Raw genomic sequence first — 25,445 nt, forward strand, 5'->3', positions numbered from 1 at the left:
GATCAACATCTTAGCCGTACATCTAACACTTGTCAAAAGAAGACATTCATTAGTGGTCAAAGAAAAGGAAAGACAACAGGAGCTGGGCTTCTTTTGCATTCAATCACATCCATCATTTACGGTTTTGTTGACATATTACTTTGGCAACATCAGGGCAGCAGTCCTCTTCCCTGTGTTCGCCCAACATTTACATAACAGAGCATTCAGGTGAGTGGACAGGGCAAGTGGTCAGGTCTGTCCTCGCCGATGTGACATGAAATGAAGTCAGACAGATGCTGAGCGGTTCAAGCTGCTGGTGTGACGTGACGTGACGTGACGTGAGGAGAGGAAGTGGAAATGAAAAGGCCGCATTTGAATTCAGGGGAACATTATTTTTGTCCATGTCTGAAATTAAAGGGCTTCTGCTTATCAAAAAGAAAGAATTCGAAGGACGTCAGGGCAGCGAATGACATAAGAATAAAAAAAAAATTACAGACAGATTGAGTCATCAGAGAAATATGTTGCATTCACAGCCACGCTGCAAGGCAACGGCCCTGAGGCAGTTTCAGGACAAATTAATCCACACAGATAATCCTGAGCTTTTTTTTTTTCTCACTAATGACATCTAACTGCTATCTAGGATAATCACACAGATTTTCTTATTGTTCTCTTACTAACATGATTCTCCTGCTTAAGGCCAATTATAACAGCACTGTAATTGGGGTACAGTTTTGCTAATTGTCCTTGTTAAATTTATGGTATATTTTATCTCCAGGGATGTAATTTACCTCAACATAAAATACAGAGGCTTTGATTTTGCAGAGAAACGGAAATTCTTCTTCTTTTTTCTTGTGTATTCCTCAATGTAATAAATGCACATTATGCATCACAGTGTGTGTTATCAAATACAGGGTAATTCAGAACTGTTGTGATCTATATTTTTATTACAACAATAGATCATGTAAGCATGTGTAATGTGAAGAAGGGGGTTGTCTGACGAACCCAGATTAGAGGACGGTTCAGAGCATCAGGCTAAATGGACCATTTCACGGTGTGTTTAAATCAGCCCTGTATGCTTCCTCACTCAGCTGCATCCTGCCCAGCATTTTTCTTCTCTTTGTACCACATTATGGTGGTAATTATCTATCATTCTGGGGTAATACGCAGCCAACCATCTTTGTGCGAGGGAATATGCATGACGGAGTGGATGCCAAGACTGCTTATTAGTTTGCGTTTCACTTCGAGATTTGATTAAATAGATTAAATATGACATAAAGGATGTGCAGATTTCAGAGCATGAAAACACATCTAAATAGATAGATGGATGGATAGATAAGGAAAGATGGCGAGAGAGGTAGATAGATGGACGGATGGATAGGTAGATTGATGGATGGACGGATAGAGAGATGGATAGATAGATAGATGGATAAATAGATGGATGTATAGACAGATAGACGGATGGATGGATGTATAGACGGATGGAGAGACGAATAGACGGATGGATGGATGTATAGATGGATGGAGAGACGAATAGACGGATGGATGGGTGGATGGATAGATAGATAGATAGATAGATAGATAGATAGATAGATAGATAGATTGATTGATATAGATAGTTAGGTGGGTAGATGGATAGACTGATAGATGGATGAAGAGACAGATAGACAGATAGATAGACTTTTACGTCAACCGAAGGCAGACTGAGTGAAAAGACAGATGGAGAAAAAGATGGAGGGAAAGATAGTGAGATGGTGAGGAGGAACAGAGCCACAGTGACACAAAGGTAGCTCTGGATGACTCACACTTCTCTTCTCTTCAGAGCCTGGATTAAAATAAAAGAGGCCCAGCAGCCCCAGCCTGCAGAGAGGGAGTTACTCGCTCCATCTCGGAGATAGGGTGATGCGCTAAAAATACCGTGCCATGTGTGTGGGGGGGTTATGGATTTGGTGGTATAGTACAGACGCCAGCGATTCCACTACACTTTCCAGAGTCCGCCTCGATCACATTTCCAGCTTCGCTCAGTTCATCTTTTTTCTCATCATCTCTGCTCCACAATGTGCACTAATTTGGTATTGTGCATTCTTCCACTTTCTAGGGATGCGGGTCAGTGCAATCAAAATCTAGTTCATTAGGCAGAAGTCAGCTGGATACCACTTTTATCCTGACCCCCCCCCCAACTCCATTAAAAATCAAAAGCAAATCAATATTGTTGTATTGCTCTTGCTACTTCTCCTCACGTGGAGGAGTTTGCCTCTCAACTCCTAATTTATCTGGATACGAGTGGCAGCAAACTAGACGGAGCAGCGAGTGAGCACGTCTCTCCATCTGTCATCTCTCAGGATGGCTCTCTCTGTCAGCTGATCCATCTGTTTAAGCCTCAGACTCCACAGCAGCAGAGAGGAGGAGAAACACAGCGGCGCTCCTGTATCACAAATCCACAAGGTGCTTCTCGAGAGGAATAATTCTTATTAAACAAACCGGTTACGCCCCTGACATTCGGGAAATGGAAGTCTGGTTATATAGAAAGAGTCTGGGTGTTGGGGAGTCACGATTTTTGAACTCTTACCTTTTCACACTAAAGGGCCTCCGGGGTGACAGAGAGGATTTACATATAAAAGCATAGGGAGCTCTGTGGTGCAAGAAGGACGAAAAGAGAGGAGAGGGGGAAGAAGGAGGAAGATGAGTGTCTGCTGGCACTGGGTGTACCCAAACTCAGCTTTAACTAGAATTACACTTAATAGAGCACAAATTAACGCCAAGGGCCAGCGGCCCCTTAATTAAATATATCAGAATTTTTAATCAAGATCAACAAATTATTCCCTGGGGGATTGGGCAAAATGTCAAAAATACACAATGATAAGTTAAAAAAAAAAAGGTTTGTTAAGATCCACCCCAAATTTGAATTGATTTTCTTGAGAACACACAGACACTGTGTCGGATCTTATTACCACAAACTCTCTTGACATCTTCGTCTGTCTTCTGTGTGTGTCACTGCCTGGATACCTAAAGACTTTATCAAGGGCAAAGTGGAGAAAGTCAGCAGATAGACTGACCCTTTAGTCCGGATCCACGGAAAAAGTTATGTGTACTTTCTTGGCTCATCCTTCAACCAAGTTTTGTGTCCATTCTGTAGCTTTGGCAAAAAAACCAAGGGACAGGGACAAAGACATAATGCAGAGGTAACTAACCATTTTGCATGTGGCCAGAAGAAGTACAGAGAATGAGAGAGACACTCTGGAAGGAATATTGATGGACGGAAAAAAAAAAAGGACAAAGAGAAAACAATACAACCATTCTGTGGAGCAGTGCTGACCTTGCTGACCCCTGTTTCTAATAAATACTGTAAAACTGCAGGAGACAACAACAACAACAACAACAGTGCCAGAAACGCACTGCGCTCTGAAAACACAGTTTCTTCTCTTTCCTTTGGCTTTACTCCAAGATGGTGACTATGAATTCAAGTGGTGACCTTCAGCTGTATTGATCTCTGTTGGTGTTTAGGGTGAACACTTGTAGCCCTTTTCCCACAGTCACTTAATTTTAAGACACATCAGCAGCGGAGACATGATTCAGTTTTTTTATGGCTAAACGGTTAATGATTTTTGACTGGCCAAGTCAGCCATCTGACCTTAGTGCAACTGAGCATGTGTTTCACGTCCTGAGGAGCAGACTGACGGCGGAAAGGCCAAAAAAAACAGGCATGATCTCAAGATGGCTGCAGTACAGGCCTGGCAGAACATCATCAGGGAAGACGTGTAGGAAGACGTGTCCTTGGGCAATAATACTGAGCCTCAAATTGCCTCTGATGTGTGATCCCTATTAACATATTTTTCATGTGAATGTACAGAATCTGTAGGCGAGGGACAAGATTTTAGGGCTGGAAGCCTTCTGGTTTCTAGTTTGACCAATCACATTTGAGCAGGCTTCGGTTGCCCACAGGTAAACAGTCTGTGTGGAGAGCACAAGAGGCGGAACACATTGACCGAAATCAATCGCCCATCAGCTTTCTCATTTATCTGCGTTCATATGCACATAGTTGTTTATAGAGATTAGACAAAATGTCATGTGGACTTAAAACACCAGCAAAAAAGGATTGCTGTTTGTGTTTTGTGCAGAGAAAATGTTTGACTCTTGTGATAAAAGAAACTAGCTGGAGGAACAGTGTACGATGAATGTAAGCCCCAAAATATTGGCTGTTGCCTCCAGAGGCTAATTTGTCATCAGATGATAATCGATGGGCTCCGAGTTCGGCCCTGATGTAACGTGTGTGTGTGTGTATTATTGGAGCACTGTATGAATGTGTGTGTGTGATCTATAAGACAAAAAAGTGCGTTGTGAATGCAGTCCATTTTAATGTGCTGTTGTACAGATCCAAACTAACCACAAAACGTCTGAATGTCCGACTTCAATGTATTTGTGCATTTGGAATCGAACACACATCAGCTTTGTGCTGTGCAGAGAGGCCACGTCACAAAGCTGCATCCAAACAGAGTTGAAATTTGAGCAACTTGTAGAGCCGACACGGCGCCGACAGGATGAGTCGGCCTCCACCTGAGGAGAGACTCCCGTGAGTTCAGAGATCTACTGATGGTGATGCAAAGTGACGGACGCCTCTGGTGGGTTTTTTGAAGGCTACAAACCGCAAAGGAGCCCAAAGAAATCATCAGGTGAAAGCAAACCACCGCTAAGAGCTTAGTGTGTCTGACGTGAACCGCTCAATGCGGGTAGAATTTATTTTGTACAGTGCATTAATAGATTAGGAGGCCTGTGCTTTCACAATGTGGAGGGCCTGTTGCTCTGCAGAATAAAGGCTGATTATCCCGTCTACTGTAGCCCATCAAATAAATCCCTTTCCTGTGGCATTTGCCAGGTGTGTGATTGCGGCCAATCCCTCCGGGTTCTTCCTGAAAGGCGCGTGTTCTACGCTTTCAGAGGCTGCGGCCGGCTCTGTGTTCGGCCACCCGGAGTTGGGTTGGTGATCCTGTGCGCAGGATAATCTGCTGTAATCTCCGGCTCTGTGATCTCACCGCAGCGCGGCTGAGGGATGGATGGGTGGGAGAAGCTACGCCTAGAGCAGACAGACGAGGGGCTATAAAGGGAGGGGACGGTGGACAGAGCATATATGGGCTGAAGGAACGTCAGGGCCACTAAAGAACCTAAAAATATTAATAACCAGACTGCATTTAAACTCTTTGTTAACTGATCAAGCAGAGGAGCTTCTTGTTCTCTGTGGTCATTGGTTATTTTAATGTAGGCCTCAAGAGTTACAGATAAACCTAAGCTATTAAAAGCCACGAGCAAGAGTTTCAAGTCAGATTTACTTCCCTGTTGTATTAGTCCTTTCAGCGATGATGCACTCAGGGTTGTAATATTCAATATACATATTATAACGTGCACAGCCAGATTCAGTGCGGTATTATACTGAAACATGGACGTCACTGCCACTCTAAGAATGTGGAGGGAGGGGTTGGAGAGGATTTAAATTGTCGTTGGACTTATCATTGTTTTCATTTTTTAATATGAGGAAATATCTGACTCATCTGAGATCCATGCATGAAAAGACTCACAACAAACTGCTGTCACGCACTGGAGGACAAAGAGGGTTTCTGGAGATCTCTAATTCGAATGTGATGAATGCTGGGAAGTATGCTAATGAGATAATGATGTTTCTTAACTGGCGTAATTTGACGAGTTTAATGAGCGTTCAGCACCCAGGTCACGAGAAGTCACAGAGCTCGGATACACAATTAGAAGTTGTGGAATGGCTGCGATTGTGACAACTACAGAAGATTATATAATTGCATTGAGTTGGTGATAAAAGATTAGGTCATTTCACCAGTGGCGCTGTTCGGTCTGTCGGTGTCGCACTGACCCGTGTCCCTGTTCCCTTGTCCTGTCGTTTATTCTCCTCATGTGTCATCACTTTATTCTTATCCCTGCCTCTGTGAAGCTCCCGTGGCCAGATGCCCTCTCTTTGCCCATGTGGCGTGGCGCCAGCGCTTTCCCTTCAGATCTCCAGCCTCTTGTGCAACGTACTGTAAATGTCGACATTAAAATGGAAGCAGGCTCGAGCGTGCCTCTGTCTCTCTCACTCTCCCTCTCTTGTGATTGCCTGACAAACGACAAGCTGAGGCAAGCGGAGATGGCAAGCCTTCTCTGGACATGTCATTTGAGATGTGTCAGAGATGGGCATGTTGCCCTAACAGCATGCCCCAGCCTGAGAGTGCTCCATAATAAATACCCCTGTGCTCGATGATTCAACCGCAGCAATAGAGTACAGCTGTGATTACACGGTCAGCCCTATAAAAGTAGCACCCTCTCCCAATTTGCAAGTCCCCCACTCCTCTCTCCCTTCAACTCCCCTCAATACCACCCCCACACTGGTAGCAATCAGCCAGGTGCTAAATGCCTGGGTGAGGCACAGCTCATGGGTGGGTGGCGGGTGTATAGTGGGGATGGGGGCTTGAAATTGCACGTGGAAATAAGCATCTGTGGTTGCTTGGCAGAGGAGGAAGCGGGGGCAGGAAACAACTCCTCATTCTCCACTGATAACTGAGAGTACGGACCATGTGCATGTGTGTGTCGTAAACAGGGAGAGTGGGTGATGGACACTGGGAGGTTAATCATTGACTTAGTGAACTGAGGAGAATGAAGAAAATGGGGTGGGGTAGCGGGGGTTGACTGGAGTCTCTCTCTCTTTTTATTTTTTTTTTAAGGTTGCTTAAATGATTGAGTGTTGGCCTTCTCCCCTCTGAGAAGCTTTACAGCAGCGCACAGTGTGATGGAGGGAAAGGGAAGCTGACACCGACCGGGCTGCCGAGGGAAAACGCTGATGTGGCAGCAGCCTTCCTCGGCCGGGGTCTTCGTTGTGACGGCTGTTAATGAATAATCGATGGCAAAGAGACGGTCAATGATGGGGATGTGTTCCAATCTCCTCTACACTCTCATACAGACTTATAGGTTTAATTAAACTAATCGCTGCACTGACTCCGAAGCCCTTTGAAGCCTGCTGTATTAATGACTTGAGAATCAGGCTCTCTCTTTTGTTGCAGAAATGTGTGTCAGGAGGAGAGCCAATCAACCGCTGCCGCAGAACAGTCCAATTTTCCCGGCTTATTCCGCAACACAAGGATTCTCTCCAAGATCATGCACAGCGTTAATTTAATAACCGGTGTCGTACTCAAGCAATACCTGTGCATAGGTTTACTCAAGCTGAGCACGATTCACCTTGCTGTTACACAGCTAATGCACATGCGATAAATGAGCTTTACATTTTCCGAGTCAGTGAACACATCTCTCAGTCATGCAAAATGAATCACAGTATCGTTGTCAACATGTCCGTAGTCGTGCATACAGCTTCGTGTCAGCGCTTGAGAATGGTCTGGCTGCACCCATTATCATTCTGCTACAGAGGGGGGAAAAAACCCTCTTGCTTGTTCGTCATTTTTCTTTAAACATTTTTCTCGCCAGGATGCAGCGATGGTGCCCCTGCAAAATAATGTTTGCGGCTAACTTGTTTTTCGGGGGACTTTTTTCCATTGAAATCCACAATACTACGTTTTAATTTGAAATCCAATGGGCCAACCATGCGAAAAAGTGCAAAAACTGAGAAGTTTGGAAAAGCTGTACGCCCCATTGTTGTGTCAAAACTTGGTGTACGTGAGCGGCCACGTGATGTGTGTTTTCAGGCGCGTTAGTATGGACGGGGATTAAAACTAACAAGGAGCCAAAAGGTTTGTGTGGACAGAGATCGTTTTAGTTTAAAAGTGTAAGTGGTATGGATGTTGCCTCACACAGACACTACCCTGGGTTCGTCTCTGATGTACGTGACAGAGCATCTCAGTGAGTTAACAGAGGGAGGCAGGTCAGGTAGTTACACGAGACGGCAGCTTTAATGTGCCCCTCTGCATCCTGGCCGAGATGGTTTGTTGTCGTCCATAAGAAGGAGTCACTCAGCTGGAACAAATCCCCGTAGCTCTGAAACCTGTGATCATCATGTCATTGTCCGCAGCGGTACACTCCAGGGACACCGCTTTCACATCATGAAACCAAGAGAGCTGCCCACAGCTCGACTTCTCATCACCCTTTGTACACTGTGTGTGTGTGTGTGTGTGTGTGTACATGTAGGTTTTCTTTTTATGGTAACTGAGTGAGAAAAAGAGCTTCATGATTATTGCTCATCTGTTTGTACGTGTGTGTGTCCATGTGTGTGTTGTAGGGAGAGAGGGTGACGGACACGGGCATGTTAAACATTAACTTTGTGCGTATGTTTGTGTCTGCGTGTGCATGAGTCACTTTCACAGGCTTCACCAGCCTCTATTGGGAGGGACTCCGTATTTAATAGGCAGTAGAATACCTGTCTCTTCATCAGCTCTCCTGAGATCACAATAGTAACTGTCGTGTGAATCAGAATTCTCCACATTTTCCCAAAGTCGGTCTTTGAAAAAACACTGTTCAAACAGGCTGTATGTGAGGCCTTTTCATAAGTGACTTTCCAAGATGAGCTCCACCATCCGTCCCCAGTGCGCCATAAACAAACGACAGCTACTCTCTACCAGGAAAAGAAGGGAGGGAAAAAAGGGAAAGCAGCTGAATGTGGAAGGCAGGAGGGGAGGAGGAAACAACTTGACAGGGCATCTTATCTTCACTGTGTTCTTCGCAGCTCAGGCTTTAAGCTGCTTGCTGAAAGGTGGAACATTGAATTCATGCAGCAGGTTTCTGCTTGCTTTTTTTTTTTTGTCTTTAACTTTTTTTTCTCCTAGCTGCTCTTGCAGAAAAAGGCTGAAGGAAAAACAGATACGATTCACAAGTCGTCTCATTTGTGCTCTCATTTGGTTGGTGCAGAGCGTACACTCAAACTGTGCACACCTCTCGTCTTTGTGTCTCCTCAGGGCACTCGCAAATAAACACACAAATGGAGGTTGTCAAACAGACAACACGCATGCACGCGCACAAGCACACACACAAGCACAATTTCAAATGTCCAATCTGTATTCCAAACACTGACGAAAGGTTATTCCTGCTACCAGAAACAAGATGTGTTTAGTGTGACTTTTCCACTCAGACAAATTAAATTCTCTCAAAAATCTGTAGCTTGTGACTGTGCTGTAGTATATCATTTATTTCTCTGACTTCGGAGGTACCTCAGGCTGCTGACACCGAAAGATCACATTTTAACAGGTTTTATTTTAAATCATTACTGCTATCATTACTTACTTAAAAAAATCTGAAACACTGGAATAATATTTGCTTTGGCTCTTAACTATCTATTTAATTAAGAACAGGAAAAGTGTTCATTTAAGTTATTCAAATTTTCCCTTTTTCTTCAAAAACTTTTTTGTTACATTTGACAAAACTAGAAGCATATCTCGAAGCCCAACAGTCCCCTTCTGAAACCACATTTAGATTCAGTAGATCTGGATTCTTTTGTGAATTGGCACCAAATTGCACAATCTCATCTTTGCAATAGTTACAGAGAACTTCTTCATAACTTGTTTCCTTCCCTGTTCACACTTGCCACAGCCTCGTTGCCAGATGCCATTTCGGTAATTCCAGGGTTAATGAGTTAGTAACCAAGCTATTAATCAATACCCCCTGTTAGCAGAGTAATAAATAACATCTCAAAAACATTAGTGCCAGTAAACCTGACGCCTGCAGGCGTTCGATACCTCCAATATAGTTTTTTTCTATTATTGACACTGCAGTAAAATATTTATTTATTTAGAGTTGCAGTGTATATTCGAAATGCAGCCATGTAAGTGTACTAAGAAGAAGAGGAAAATCCAGCTTGGGGCTGTCTAACATTGTCATCACTGAATTAGTTGTGGTTGACCTAATGCACCTTGTTTGAAAGCTATTTCATGGTCTAATTGTTGCTCATGGAGAATATTAAAGTAGCTGCGTGTCTGCTCACATCTAAAGGCCAGGGAGAGTGCTGCTGGTGAGTGAGGCTGTTGGTGTCAAAATACAAAATGTTTTGGGCGTAAACCTCGCGCACTCTTCACCAGAACATGTAAACATTTACACGGGGCTATGAGTCAAGCCGTTTCCTCCTGGCCTGATTTTTTTTCTTTTCTTTTTCTCCTCCTCTTTCTGGGTCGTTCTCTATCTTCTCTTCAAATCCCCCTAACACGGACTCTGTGTGTCTGTGTTAGTTTTACTGATCAGCCTTCCTGTTGCTGCAGAGGAACTGCGAGCAGTGAGATAAGGCGAGCACATGCTTGCATTTGGGGAAGTGGGGAGGGCAGGAGGCGAGCACAAAAGCAACAGATACAACATGAAAGGCAAAATGCGAGTTATTTAAGAAATTAACAGAGGTCATGGCAGGCCTCCTCTGAGCCGGCTGCTCTCAGCGGCAGCAGCAGTGCAACTCGGCGGTGGAATAACCTATCGTAAAGAGTTCTTTGTGAGGCTCTCAGTGCTGAGGAACAGAGGAATCTCAAACAAACCTGCACGGGCAAGGATTAAGGAGACCTGCATAAATCCAGAGAACAAACTGAGGATGTGAGAAGAGGGGAACTGGAGCTTAAGCACACAGGGCCTGAGGATCACAGCGCTGGATATGCATGTTGATGCACTTTGACTCCTCTGGCATGAGACACGTGGGAGCACGGGACTAAAGGGAGGATCAGGGCCTTGTTATTAGATCCTGCCCTAGTTTGAGGACAGTTTGCACGACGTACAGCAGGTGCTGTGCTTCGTTCTGCCTCAGACGTGAGTCGACGCACTAAAAAGTATGTGAGGGGGGACTGCGTGGGAGAGGCGGCGGTCGAACTGAGCGAGACAGCCGATATCAAGTGGAGGCTGAGGGAGTTTTCTTTCACTGGTCGGCTCCAGCAGGGCCAGAGCGGGCGGCGATGAGTCAGAGGAAGCTGACACGACAGCTGAGGTTGTGGGAGAGTCCTGAGGGTCCGGCTCCTGCGCCCTCTCTCACCTCGCCCCTGTCACCGGTCGATCAGACTCGTGGACACAGTGGCTCTGCTCTGTTTCGGCGTATGAAACTGAACCGAAGTATTCAGGAGCACAGCCGCTCATCTTTCTGTGTTTGCAGGTACAGTTCTGCATCCAAGCCACTGATCTGTAATTTGGCCTGCTCCTCACTAACCTATCATTTTATATTCATTGTGTTTGTGTAACGTGACGGTAATATTACTCCCTGGAGAAGAATATGTTCCCTGCACATGCAGCTATGACACTTGATGGGTGAGAATTTGTCGTGCTGCATTCACAAGACTCAAGTCTCATAATTACTCTCAAAGTTGTCAGGAAAAAAAATATATAATAAATTAAAAACAAGGATTAGGGTGTGCAGCTTGCAGAGGTCCCCCCTGGCAGACGTTTGTTTTTTTTTCATTACTGAAGAAACTTGTTTAATGATAATGTGATCTGTCGCCATACAGTCACATTCAGCCTTCTGGGGGGAGAGGAGTGGCTCCTAATTGGAAGTAAATTCTAAAAATATCACACTTCATACTTAATTTTAGAAGATGAAGTGAAAGCCGCTCACAAGCATGTTGGCAAGTTATGTCTAGGAGGAGCGGGGAGGTGCAGAGGAGATAAAAGTTATACTACATTAAAAATAGATGCTGCAGCGACACCGCAATGTGCTTCTCTATCTGCTCTTGTCGTCCAAACATTTGACTGCGGCAGGAAGGTGACAATTGTATATGAATATCTTCATATAGCAAACCCAATAACAATTTCAGCAGTTTTTCATTTTCACAAATGTTTCTGATAAATTGGTGTTTGTCCTGTCAATGCAAAAAGTCCAAAAGACATTTTTTCGTCTATGATACCAAACCCTAAAACCCTCTTCAATCAATAGAGACTTAATTTCCTTGCTGAGATATCGACCCTGTTATTTAATCTCAGAAAAAGATGTTGTGAGGTTGTTTTTAATCGAGAGCTTGCTGGAGGATAAAGGCTTCCATGACTGCAGGTGCTGGTTAAAAGGGTATGAGTGTAACTCGAGAAGTGTGTTCTCCTTTCGGTTAAGCTTGACTTTGAATGGATCTGGCAGATTACTTTCTGCCTTGTGTTTTGGATTTAATGTTAATCAGGCATGTGCCGGTCCGATGCTGCGAGGACAGATGCCGAGCGGACAGATGCTGCGTTTGACTCCAAAACCGAAAGAAAAGGAAACACATCGATTCACAGCACAGCAAACGTCCAAAAACACTGGGCCTTAATCACCGCCACTGTTTGGATGCCAATATCCCCCTTGACTCTTTTTCTCTGTTTCCTGATGTTAAAAAAAGATGCCTAAATACTTTCTGGTGTCCAATAGGAGGTTGTTTTGTAAACCTAACTACTCGATCACTCTCGCCCTCAGACAGCTTTGGCTCGAAGAGAAGCCGGGGATGATGCGGTTCATTTTGTTCACTTAATTTGCTCCAAAATATGACTTATTAGTAAAGTGTGATTCCCAAGGCACCTCGGTGGCAGTCTGCCAATCCAACAGCACTGCAGAGTTGCAGCTGTATGGGTTTAATGCTACGGCGTCTGTCACACATTTCTCTCTTCAACTTCCTCTCAGAAACTACAAACACTAGCAGATGGTGAGAGCGGCTTGTGTTTGGGTGGTGAGGCGTATCGTGACACATTTTGGTGTCACCATCAGATAAGAACGTAAAAGACATACACCTGATTGCCTCCCTGTCTTCTCTAACCCTTCAGCTTCGATTCGGAGAATGGTCCTTCGCCAGGCCGCAGTCCCATGGATTCGCAGGCGAGTCCTGGGCTGGTGCTCCATCCTTCCTTCCCCCAGAGTCAGCGCAGGGAGTCCTTCCTGTACCGCTCGGACTCCGACTATGACACATCCCCCAAAACCATGTCACGCAACTCCTCCATCAACAGTGAGGGGTAAGCACGAAGCCATCGTCCTGGATCAATCACGCAGCAGAAACATGTTTTTTTGCCTCTCACTCAAACACACACACATTTTCACACAAATACATTATCCAAATCAACCCGGCAGTGGCTTTGATTGTAATTATGCAAGTAACACGCTGATGAAATCATGATTAACTGTTGTGCTCTGTTTCCTGGTTTGTCTTATGCGAAGTCCAAACTACTCCAAACCCTCCATTAGTGTGTTTCAGGATGATTTCTCTGTTTAGATCCACATAGGTCTTCGTAAACACCCAGCTCGCAGACACAGCTTCTCATATAAACACTAATATCGAGCACCTCAGCTGCCCAGACCGCTCACATTCATCTCACTCCCCACTCTTTTTCCTTTTTTTCATATGTTGTCCTGCAGGCACGCCGAAGACATGATCGTCACCCCTTTCGCTCAGGTATGTTCTGCGCGCCTTTTCTGACGTCCAACCGCTGTAAAATTAATAGAAAAGGTGGCTAATAAGTGCAGTGAACTTGTCCCACCCTCACCCCCCCTCCCTCTTCCTCCCCCTCTCTTTCCCTCCTACGCTGTCCATCCATCCCCCAGGTGTTGGCCAGCCTACGAACTGTAAGAAGCAACTTCACCATCCTCGCCAATGTCACAACACCCACTAACAAGTCAGTATCATGCTGTCAAACACCCCTTCCCCCCACTCACACTCGTCACGACTGCCGGCTTTGTTTGCGGTGTGTGTTTTACTGATGTCTCTCTAGCTCCCGTGGGGAAACACTTTTGCCACCGTGATTAACCAGTTTATTGTTATCAGACCGTGCTCAAGGAAAATATGATCTACATTATCTGGCGTCTCTCTGACTCCGGCTGGCGGAGGACTGAGCGCAGAGAGCACCATGCCTCAGATGCATGTCCCTGACTCTATACTCAGACAATGCAGCCGGTCAATAACACAAAAATGATTTTCCTTTGTAATGCAGTAGACAGTAGGAGCTGGAGTTGGCAGGCTTTTAGCTCCACGTCAATATGATAAATAAAGCAATGCACCACTGAATTAACAGCATCTATAATTACGTGGTGCGGTGCCCTGAAAATGCCTCCCTCAATACACAATTATACAACACGACGGTTATTTGAGAGGTGAGCACAGCTCAGGCTTTGTCCATGACTATTTTTGGATACTTCAATATTTGAAGTGAAATAGGATAATTTCTCTCAGCAAATTAAGAAATTAACACATTGCATTGTTATCCAGTTTTCAACGACATTCACTCGTCTGTTTCTCTCTTGAAAATGCGTAAACTCACATGAACATATTTCTATCTCCTCTCTGTGAGCCAAGCCTTTTGTTGCCTCACCCTGTGATGCTGAATGTGTGTTGAACCCCAGCAGGGGGCAGCAGTGTGTTGTTCTGCTCCTCATGTAACGAGATGTTTGTCCACAGGAGGTCACCAGTGACAAGCCAACCCACTGTTCCCCAAGCTACACTCTCTGGTAAGTTGTCAGCTAATTAAAAACTCTGGGTCCAAACAGTCCCACAGTCCCCTCTTACAGATTTAAGGACATTCATAGGCTCCCACGCTCCCCAAACGCATCATGAGCAGAGAAAACGACTGCAGAACATGAAAGAACATCATGTGGTCAGAGAATTGTTTCACTAAACGTGTCACTTACATTTTAGGAGACTGGGTAGGCATAACAAAATATGTTGCTTAAACTATAATAAATATATATATATTTAAAGAAGAGAATAAACTTAAAGTAAATAGCTTTTTATTAGCCAATAAATTCATTTCTACAGTCATTATCTACTCACCACTATGCCGATGGAGGGGTGAGTGAAGTGTTTGAGTTTCAGGAGTTTAAGGGGTAAACAGTGTTGCAGCCAAATCTAATACAATTGGAGTAAAAAGTGGCCGCTTCTTCAAACATATAAAAACAACAGATAAGATCATAACATGCCTCCATACTTCTCCTGAGGTGTCATCCAAGTGTCCAGAAGCTCAAAAATTCAGATTCAACTCGAAATGGTGTCATTTACACTATTATTTAGCCTAAATGTCCTCTCTTATCCTCCTCAGGAGCCGCTTTCGTGCGTGGATCACAGCGGACATTTAGGCTTAAAACATGGTGTAAATGACACCATTTCGAGTTGAATTTGAATGTCAGGGCTTACAGACACTTAGACGACACCACAGGAGCAGCATGGAGCCATTTTATATGTTGTTTTTATACGTTTGGACAATTGGTCACCATTTACTTCAATTGTATCAGATTTGGCTGCAACGCTGTTTACCCCTGAGACTCAAACCCTTCAACCACCCCTCCATCGGCATAGTGGTGAGTAGATAATGAGTACATTTTTATTCTTGGGTGAACCATCCCTTTAACTTACAATAAAAAAAAAATGTTTTAACCAAACACACAAATGAGGCACAATCAATGTTTTCTGATCATAAAAAAGTGAACTTTAAATACAATTTCGAATATTCAATTTCAGATTTAAAAACATATCTTTAGATTGGTCTTATATTCAAATATGTAAATACATTTTAGTGTGATAACTGTTTTTAATTGAACTATATATTTTTTTAACTCCCATTGTTTTAGCATCAGAAATATTAAAGGGCCCATATTGTGTAAGATACATTTTCTGGGCTTTTACTATCCGTAATGACTTGAAGGGGGTCAGTAGGGACCCTCAGAGTATGAAAACAGTCACTCCGCGGACTGTTTCACTCAGTTTATTCTAAGAAATATGTTATCGAAACGTCTCGTTTCGTGCTTCCTCCCCCGTATGAGTCATACGGGATCGCACTCGTCTCTCAGCCCCATCCAGCCGGTTCCAGTCCAGCCTCCGAACCCACCACCACCGCTCCCTGTCACCTCCACCACCACCACCTCCCCTCCACACCGAACGCGACACCAAGCAGACTTGTTGCTGAGCTAGCAGCTTGTTAGCTCCCACAGGCTAACAACAACAAACATCACTGAAGAAACACTGCAGCGTGGAGGGATGCAAGGAAGAGAATGTGTCCGTGCACATTCCTCCTAAGAACGTTACTGTTTGAGACCAGCGGTTACGCTTAATTTTTTCTGACGTGCCGTGTCGGTGTGCTCACTACGGAGTAAAGTCTACGTTACTCCGTATTGAAACTCCATACTGTAACTCGGGACGTTACTCCTACATTGGCCGACTGTCCTGCTAAAACTCACTAGAACTCACCGTTCAGAAACCTCCTGTTGTAACCGACTGTAAATATGGGGCTGGTCTTCTATAGATGGATCCAAACATAGCGTGACTTTCAGCTGTGTTTACAGCCAGAGATCGTCAAATGCGCCACAATGAGACCAGTGATAGGCCTGGTCGCGTGTCACTCAAAGTACAGTCAGCCAATCAGAGGAGGGGCTCAAGAGGCAGAAGAGAGCACATGGAAATACACATTGCAGCAGTTTTTTCGACTTTAAACCACTGATAAATCATCTTAGGGGTACCAATACATCAAATTAAATCCCAGAAAGGTGTAAAATATGGGGTCTTTAAATAAATTTCAAATGAAAGTTTTTTTATTGTCAATCAGTTTTACAGTTATGGCTATATAGCTTAGAAATAAATGAAAATGTTTGTATTATTTGGCTGATTATAATTCTAAGCCGTCATGAACAGCATTTGATGTCTGGTGTCATGTGTATAAAAATATGTTCGATTGGTTAGAGGTAACATGTCACGTTTCAGTGTTGTTGGTGTATTTGCCCCCACTGTTGGGTAAAACGCATTCACTGTTTTACCCAACAGTGGAAACTCAACTCTTAAACTGTAAATTCAGTTTGTGTCGATTTACTGAGCTGCACAACGGAACCTTAACACCCACATATCATATTTTATCAGGTGGTCACTGCTCTGTGCCGCTGTTGTGCTCTTCCTCTCCTGCTGGTTTATATATGCTGTATATTGTGTGTGTCCTTCCCAGAGGAGACATACCAGCAGATGGCTCGGGAGACTCTGGAGGAGCTGGACTGGTGTCTGGACCAGCTGGAGACCATTCAGACCCACCGCTCAGTCAGCGAGATGGCCTCCAACAAGGTGCACACCTGTCCACACACACGATCTTGTATTTTCATCCTCCCTCCACCTCAGTGTTAACTCAACATGGTCTCAGATGAACCGACTTTCACCGTGAACATCTAAATATTTGATTTCAATATTTCACCCCGTCATGAGAAAGGATTTCAATGGGCTGCAGCTTTGCACAAAATATGCAATTGCTAACTTCCTGTTTAAGAAGACACTCAGTGGTGAATACAAACAACACAGCTCCACCATATGGAAGTGGAGCAAAAAAAAAAATATCGATCTGCTCTTGAAGTAATCACGTGCTGGGTTGTGAATTAGCAGCAGCAGGTCTTGAGAGAATGTTTCCTGGGTTTATTTGCAGCCTTGTGGTAGTAATTGCATTGGTAAATAATTAATGTGGGCTGTACCCCATATGTGGTAAACCATCTTGGTAAACTAAATTGACAAATATTATTGGTTGCCGAGGTTAAGCGTTTGTGTTTGTGTTCGTAATGGCAATGACGCGCAGCGAGGTTGGATTTTGATGCATTCTTTATCACAACACATCTACATGCCTCTGTGTGTGTGTGTGTGTGTGTGTGTACACATGGGCAAGCTCCGTATGCATTTGTACAGTATTTGTGGAGACATTGGGAAAGGAGAGAGAGAGAGGGGGGAGGGAGAGGGATGGTCTGTGGGTGGGGAGGACATGAGAGGGAGGGGGAACTGGTCCTGATGCTGATGTCTCTGCTGTAACCTTGGTTGCTATCGAACAGCAGCAGGGTCTGCCCTTCCCTTTTAGTCATTGGCTTGCCACTCTGACCACGAGCCATGTGGTTTGGGCAACAACCAATGGCATAGAGGCAATGCTCCTTTAATAGTGCTCGGTTTTAAAGACACAGCGCTGTATACCTTTATTCTAGACATCCTTCCCATATTGCACTCCACTGTTAATTAATGGTTTGATTCTTATAATTGGGCTTATGATGACAGGACTGTGGGAGAGATAACAGTGGAAAGCTTTGAGGACATCATTTGTGTCCGTGTGCTTTTATGTGTGTGAACATACAATGTGCAAAGAGAAGTCTCCTGGGGTAAACAGAGTCTCTGTGAATATGTTACTGCCTTTTAGCAGCCACAACTAGGCTGCCGAAATCCTACGCACTGTGCCAACATGGAGGTACACACATGAATATTCCCACTCAGTCTCTCACTCTCACTCACACCCTCGCTCACACACATATTTCCGACAGACGTACATGCTGTCTAGTCGCACATGCGCACTGGGGCTCGGAGCGGAGGCAAGCACAGACACACACACACACACGCACGCGCCTGCAGCCACACTGCCTGATTAGCTTGCGAGAGCTGTCTACAGCATCCAGGGAAATGGCGCAAGAGGCAGAGCATTGGAGGAGGAACGGCAGCCTAAAGCGGCAGGATTAGACCTCTGGCGTTTTGGCCAGCTGAGGCATGGATTGACTTGGAGCAGGTCAATGGGCTACAGAGCTATCAGGACGCAGCCCGACAAACTATGGACTGACTGTGTGTTGCTGACATCGGTGTGAGGCGGCACAGACGGGTTGATGCACGGGTAGGACTGGGCCGGGCCTCTGGATCCGTACCGTGGGGGAGGGGCAGTCGACGCAGGGAGAGGGAGCGTGTTTTTCCAGACCCCAGCTCTGGTGTGATTCTTCAGCCTGACCGTCTGCTACAGGCCTGTCAGCACCCCTCTCTGTCTCTTTCTCGCTCTTCCTCTCTCATCCTCTCCATCCTTGTTTTCCTCCTGCTATCATCATCTACTTCCCTATTTTTCCCTTCCCCGATGTTCCTGCTGCCATCCAAGCTCCCCTCACCTCCATCGATAGATACCCCATTCCTCTTTATGCTCTGCCATCACCCTCTCCTCAGTCCTCTCACCTCCATCATTTGAATCTTTTATTACTGTTTGTCAAGCAGCACAGTTCTCACAACATCATTTTTTCGTTTACATCTCTCTCACATTCCCTCTCCTCTCCTCCATTGGCTCCTCTCTGTGCCCTTCAGACGGTCCCTCGCTCCCTCTCCCCCTCTGTTTCCCTTCATCTTCCCTTTTTCGGCTCCCATCCACCTCTACCCTGCAGTGACTGTAGATTTGGGTCAGTCTGCTCAGCAAATGGGATGAGATGTAGTCTCCACAGCGGCCGGATCCAGGGGGCTCCTGGTCTGCCCATCAGGGGGACCCTCATCTTTGGACCACACTGAGGCTGGAGCCTGACTCTGGACTGACTGGGTGGCCTGCTTTGGGGTGCTGCATGTAGGCAAGGACAGTCTGCACCAGCAGCCCCTACCCTCACCCCCTTCCCCTGTTCCTTCACCCCCTCTCGGGGCAGCCGTCACTCTGGAGTGTCCCGGCTTGACTGGCTGTGGCCTCTCCCCACACACCCGGACGACCCCCTCATGCCACTGGGGCACCTGCAGCGCCCCCACCCCGCTCCACTACCGCACCTCCTGCCTGTGCCATCGGCCCAAACCCCCTGTTACCCTCAACATGGGTGTGGTGGAGGCCATTGACCCGACGCCATCCTCCTGCCCCTCGCCTGTACCAGGGGGCTACAGGCTGCCCCGCTCCTCCAGCTACAGCCCCCTGCAGGGGAGGGCTGGGGCAGAGCTGGACCTTGGTGCAGCGGCTGGAGGGGTTCTGGAGGGGGGTGGGACGGCAGCAGAGCGCAGGACGCCCTTAGTGGACCTGTTCTGTGAGACCTGCTCCAGGCCCTGGCTCATCGGCTGGTGGGACCAGGTAGGGCTCAGAGAGCTTGCAGAGGGCAAACAAGGCCTGGCAGTGGCCATCTTGGGAAAAATACTTTGGACTCCTCAAGTGTTTCTGCTACATGTGCAAACAACTGATGTCTTTGTTAACTACATGTCCTTACTTAGTAGTGTCACTAGTGTCAGTTTGAATGTTTTTAAGGGAGGGTCTCAGAAGATGTTGCATGGGAGTCCAGTTCATTAGACACTGATTTTATGTGGGGACGGATGGTGTTGTGTGTCAGACAGTGGATCTGTGAGAAACTGTAGAGCAGAATATTTGCGAGCGTGTTTGTTTACATAATTTATACATGAATCACAGGAACAGGGAGTTGTGGTAGCAGTACAGAGTTTATTAACTCTGCTCAGTGTTTCTATATTGCAGCAGCACTGTAAACAAAAACACAATATTAATCTCAGTCTTCCTCCTTCCAAAACTCACACACACCAAGCTGCTTACAGTCTAAGAAACAGCTGTGGGACTCTGTGATGTTTAGTCCAGCCGTCTTTACTGCAGGTACATTGCAGTGTCACATAATGTCCCTTTCCATCCTCCACACCTGCGTCCCACATCCCTCCATCTTTCTCCTGCTACCCTGGGGCTGGCCTCAATACAGGCTTAAGGAGGCAGAGTGTGTAGTGTGAGGACAATGCTTATTGTCTCAGGACTGAGTGGCTGTTTCTTTATGTTCCAGTTTACTTTAGGTGTGAGAACATAAAAGTCTTTTTAGGTATGTCAGATTTGCATCCACTGTGTAACCAAAACAATGTTTCATCTCTACCTTTTACCTTTTTCCTTTTACTTGTCTTTTTTCCATCTGAATCATATTGTGCAAGTTATAGTTGAGTAGGTCACATTTAGCCTGTGTGCATATAAATTTGCATGGTTTTCATGAACATAGTTAGACGATAAAGCCCTCCTGGGTCCCTCACGTATACACGTGTATGAGTGTGTGTGTCCGTGGTCATGTCTCTGCAGCGTTTGCATGTTTGCTTCATTAGTCAGTGTCAGAGGAAGAGTGTTGTTTGTCCTGGCACTCGGACTGGCACTGTGGAAGTGTTGGTTGGCAGCTATGACTCAGCGTTACAGCATTAGGGAAGGAAGGAACGAGAGACTGTGAGAGAGAAGAGGAGGAGGTTTGGGCTGAGCCTGATGCCGAAGTGTGCCACTATACTGAACTAGATTCCCTGGCTTCTCATGACCCCACGGCTTCTACAATTTGTTGTCAGAGCAACTATTCGCTTTGCCTAACATATAATGAGCTTCTGGCTGAAAAGGATGGTTGCAAAAAAAAGAGATAACTGATAGGAAAAGAGCGAAAGACAGTGGGAACCCATGCAGTGTGTGAAACGGTAGAGAGGCAAAGTGGAGCCTGTGACGGAGCAGGATTTGGGTGCTCGGGGGCAGTAGTGGAAAGTGTTGTTTACCTTGAGAGGGTGGGAGGAGCAGATGTAAGCAACAGAGTGGCGTAGAGAGGAAGACAGCGGTAGAGGGGAGGGCTGACCTTGGCAAAGGTCAGAGTCACCTGCCTCCTGCCTCAGATTGTCACCCAAGCAGCCACCGCTCTCACATCAAGCTGAAGGATTGACTGTGAGGAGGCAGTTGCCACGGCAACCGCTCCCGTTGCCATGGAGATTGTTATGTGTGAAAGATCAGTCAGTAGGACACAGACAGAGGGGTCTTGTCCGGATCGCATTGTGCCTTAACATGACTTGTGCGACGGAAAACTGTCGAGCCTCCATAGATTTATCTATAGATACAAATAAAAGCCGAAAAAACGGAGAGAACATTCAGGAAGACTGTTTTCTGTCTGCAGGGATAATGTATTCACTTAATCACATTTGTGTCTGTACTGCAAGGACCTGCCAACTACCTGCTGATGATTTCCATAGCAGATGTATAGAGAACAATGCATATAATGATGCCATGTTACAGTAGCATATCAACACATATAATCTAAATGCAAGCACACTGTATTGGGGTATTGAACATTATGTTCTCATCTGAGACAAAGAAGAGGCATGATTCATATTTGATTCGCTCACTCTTTAGTGAATAAATCCAGGCTGAGGGTGATAATTTATGTTCTCATATTTGAATCACAGAAATGTTTTTTTTTTTCAATGCAAATTGAATCTTAAGTCCAACTTGAACAATTCTGAAGGTTAAACACCTGTCTGTAACCCTTGATGCTTTTTTATTCTTTGCAACTGCTGTTCAAGGTTCTCACTGTCTCTGTCCTTCCCCCAGTTCAAGAGGATGTTGAACAGGGAGCTGTCCCATTTGTCAGAGATGAGTCGCTCAGGGAACCAGGTGTCAGAATACATCTCCACTACCTTTCTAGGTAAATCAAACCTGCCAGACATTTGCATCCATCCACCACAGCATGCACCCTTATAGCTTTGACCCAAGGTCAAGCACAATCCTCCACAAGTCTCCATCCTGGCTGACCTTTGACCGTTGATCTTTCCTAGATAAGCAGAATGAGGTGGAGATCCCGTCCCCGACCTTGAGGGAGCGGGAGAAGCCCATGTGTCACATCAGCGGTGTGAGGAAGCTCACGCACAGTTCCAGCCTTTCCAACTCCACCATGCCTCGCTTCGGCGTGAAGACAGAACACGAGGATGCATTAGCCAGGGTAAATAGATGGAAAAGCGACCTGTCAGATGCTAGTTAATGCATACACATGGAGACATTTAGCCATACTGTAAGAACACCACATTTCCAAAAGACAGGGACAGTGTATTTCCTGTCACCTTACTCCACCCATCCATCCATCCGACTTTCCATCTAGGTTCATCATACACATGTTTACAGACATCGTTTACCCTCAAATTTTCCACAAGCTTAAATGTTACATGCATCTTTCTGACATAGAGTCTGAGTTTTTTCCTTCTAGAATCATCATGGTAACATTTTCTGCATAAGAGGAGAAACCAATTTTGTCACAGGCAGGACCCACAGCATGCCAAAACATCAGCTGGCCATAAAAGTTTCATGCAATCTAATCTTACCTAACACAAACTGCTGGAATGTTGTGCTGATGTGGGCCATTGTTGTCCGTTGTGCCTCCAGGAGCTGAGCGACTTGAACAAGTGGGGCCTTAATATCTTTCGTGTGGCAGAATTCTCTAATAACAGACCCCTCAGCTGCACAATGTTTTCCATTTTCCAGGTGAGTGAGAGAAACCAGGCTTTAGATTATACAGTAGCCTATAACATGTATCTTCATTTATCTGCGACCATGACCCCCCTGTGGACTTTCCCCCGGTGCAGGAAAGAGATCTATTGAAGACCTTTCGGATCCCAGTGGACACATTTGTCACCTATGTAATGACCCTGGAGGACCACTATCATGCCAATGTGGCTTACCACAACAGCCTCCATGCTGCAGATGTCACTCAGTCAACTCACGTACTGCTGTCCACACCAGCTCTAGATGTAAATACCTCTACTGGTTTTCCAATGACAAACGCACGGATAACCTCACGTGCACATACTTCCATAAATACCAGGCCCCAAAAAAAACAAAACAGTAATGCTGCAGTTCTGATTGTTTTTGTCTGTTCTCTGTCAACGCTCTCTGACAGGCGGTGTTCACTGATCTAGAGATTCTAGCTGCGTTATTTGCCGCTGCCATCCACGATGTGGATCATCCAGGAGTGTCCAACCAATTCCTCATAAACACCAGTGAGTCGAAATGAGATTAAGAGACATACAACGTATTAAAATAGAATGACTAAATACTAGTTATGTACATTTTTGATGGATTATATTAAAATATTAAAATAAAATAATTTGAGTGAAATAATGATGAATTTAAACATACTAAATCTGGCCTTGTGATTATTTTATATATTAGATTTTTTATGTTTGCCTGACTGCTGTCAATCCTAATTTAGAGTGAGAAACACTTATTTAACATTTATAATTGTTGTTTGAGTTTGTTGTGTGAATTACGGCTTTTCAGTTGTTCTAACTGGAGATGCACGTCTGTCTGGATTCTAATCTAATCTGCACATTTATGAACAGTTGCCGCCACAGTTTCTGGTGATGAGGGCATTCTGATGATGACGACGGAGTGATGCAGTTCCTGTTTGTGTCTTTGGCTCACGTGTTGTATTGTGCCTCCCTCAGACTCAGAGTTGGCCCTCATGTATAACGATGAGTCTGTGTTGGAGAATCATCACCTAGCTGTGGGCTTCAAGCTGCTTCACGAGGACAACTGTGACATCTTCCAGAACCTCAGCAAGAGGCAGAGACAGAGCCTGAGGAAACTCGTCATCGATATGGTGAGTGTCGTCCACACACTTATTCTGTATCACGGAGATAACACCCCCTCCTCACTTCTCATTATCTGCTCCTTAACTCCCCATCATCTTCTACCACCCAGCTGTTTTATTATACCACTGTCCGTTTATTTGTAAGCAAGATTACAAAAAAATTACTGAAAAGAATTCCACAAAACCTGCTGAAAGGATGCGTTATGGGTCATAGAAACATTTATTAAATTTGGGGGCAGATCCAAGACTTTTTTCTCTTTCTTTAACATTGTGAGATAGGGCGCTTTATAGGAATTTCACTGTTTTCCCAGGGAATAATTCATGATGAAAATAAAATCTGCCACATTTAGGGAAATAAGTTCTATGAGTGTGTGAAATTTGCTGCAGCTTGATTGAATTTAAGGGGACAGTTGGGACTTGGCGTTGGTATGCGCTCGTCTAAGTGCCACTCTAGTTTCTCTAATGCATTCATATCAATCTCCCCTCTCTCCAGGTTTTGGCAACAGATATGTCAAAACACATGAGTTTGTTGGCAGATCTCAAGACGATGGTGGAAACCAAGAAGGTGACAAGTTCTGGAGTACTGCTGCTCGACCACTACAATGATCGGATACAGGTGAGATGTCATACATTTTGCCGTTTAGCAAATGCTCCGAGTCAGTTGCAAAGCACTGAAATGGTATGTGCAGTTAATTCAGAGTGCTATAAAAGCAAAAAAGGGGTCTTGTAAAAACTTGGTAGTAAGGTTGTAGAATTAGAGTGAAGGGATCGGTTTGGATAAGCCGTAAATAAGCCTTCTCCGGTGAAGGCTTATTTACGTTTCTGTGTGGCTCCTGTGGAATCTTTGTTGGATGCAGCTTGTGTGTGGGAGACATAACCTTGTCATAATTTATGTGCCCCTCGTCACAATGTCATGCTATGGCTATGCAGGGAACATTCAAACCAGAAGAAGCTGTATCTTCATGGATCATGCTAACTGCTTGGAGATTACAAGAAGTTGAACAATGCTGTATCGGATTTAACTCTGTTAGAAATCTGTAGAATTAAGGCAGAGATATTTCTGATGGAGGGGTGGGAGTTGGTTGTTTTGACAATGAAGAAATAGAGGAATCTTTTGTGGGACAAGAAGTTGTGGTGGGAAAGAGCTTTTTTGGATTGAGTTTGAAGGACTGTGAGGTGATCTATTGTACTTGGAGTATGTTTCTTTTCCTATCTTTATTCAAGAGCATGGTCTTTCGGCTTGAGCGCAGGACTTGTTTATTTTGTAATGCTCTCACTCAAACCCCTGCGCTCACACTCAAATATACCCTGCTAGAGCGAAAATTGTGTGCTTGCACTCGTATATTTTATTGCTTGTTGCTTTTCCTGCGCTCCAGCTCTTCTCCTTGCACTTACGTTGCTTTTGTGTGCATGTGAAACGTCTGCTCTCAGATTCCACCTCTGCTCTCATTTTTTTTCTTCTGCGTTTAAATATTGTTCTGCAACAAGT

At 45.0% G+C, this 25,445-nt stretch overlaps 1 protein-coding gene across 4 annotated transcripts in view; it reads left to right on the top strand.

Moving 5' to 3' along the window:
* pde4a (phosphodiesterase 4A, cAMP-specific) overlaps positions 1-25,445 on the top strand; it is a 42,426-nt gene that overhangs the window by 11,658 nt on the left and 5,323 nt on the right. Inside the window, exons 1-13 of one of the 4 annotated variants that reach the window (XM_035179637.2) lie at positions 10,133-11,029; positions 12,655-12,840; positions 13,241-13,277; positions 13,427-13,497; positions 14,277-14,326; positions 16,804-16,916; positions 21,925-22,018; positions 22,149-22,312; positions 22,750-22,848; positions 22,950-23,114; positions 23,264-23,363; positions 23,811-23,965; positions 24,450-24,572. In XM_035179637.2, coding sequence (XP_035035528.1) covers positions 10,836-11,029; positions 12,655-12,840; positions 13,241-13,277; positions 13,427-13,497; positions 14,277-14,326; positions 16,804-16,916; positions 21,925-22,018; positions 22,149-22,312; positions 22,750-22,848; positions 22,950-23,114; positions 23,264-23,363; positions 23,811-23,965; positions 24,450-24,572 — 1,551 coding nt within the window. In that variant the 5' untranslated portion in view covers positions 10,133-10,835. Of the gene's footprint in view, positions 1-10,132; positions 11,030-12,654; positions 12,841-13,240; positions 13,278-13,426; positions 13,498-14,276; positions 14,327-16,803; positions 16,917-17,624; positions 19,666-21,924; positions 22,019-22,148; positions 22,313-22,749; positions 22,849-22,949; positions 23,115-23,263; positions 23,364-23,810; positions 23,966-24,449; positions 24,573-25,445 lie in introns of those variants that run through there. The other 3 variants (XM_035179636.2, XM_035179639.2, XM_047344016.1) reach the window with 3 other exon arrangements.

Source organism: Hippoglossus stenolepis, chromosome 16 (genome assembly GCF_022539355.2).
Source record: "Hippoglossus stenolepis isolate QCI-W04-F060 chromosome 16, HSTE1.2, whole genome shotgun sequence".
Taxonomy (NCBI): Eukaryota; Metazoa; Chordata; class Actinopteri; order Pleuronectiformes; family Pleuronectidae; genus Hippoglossus; species Hippoglossus stenolepis.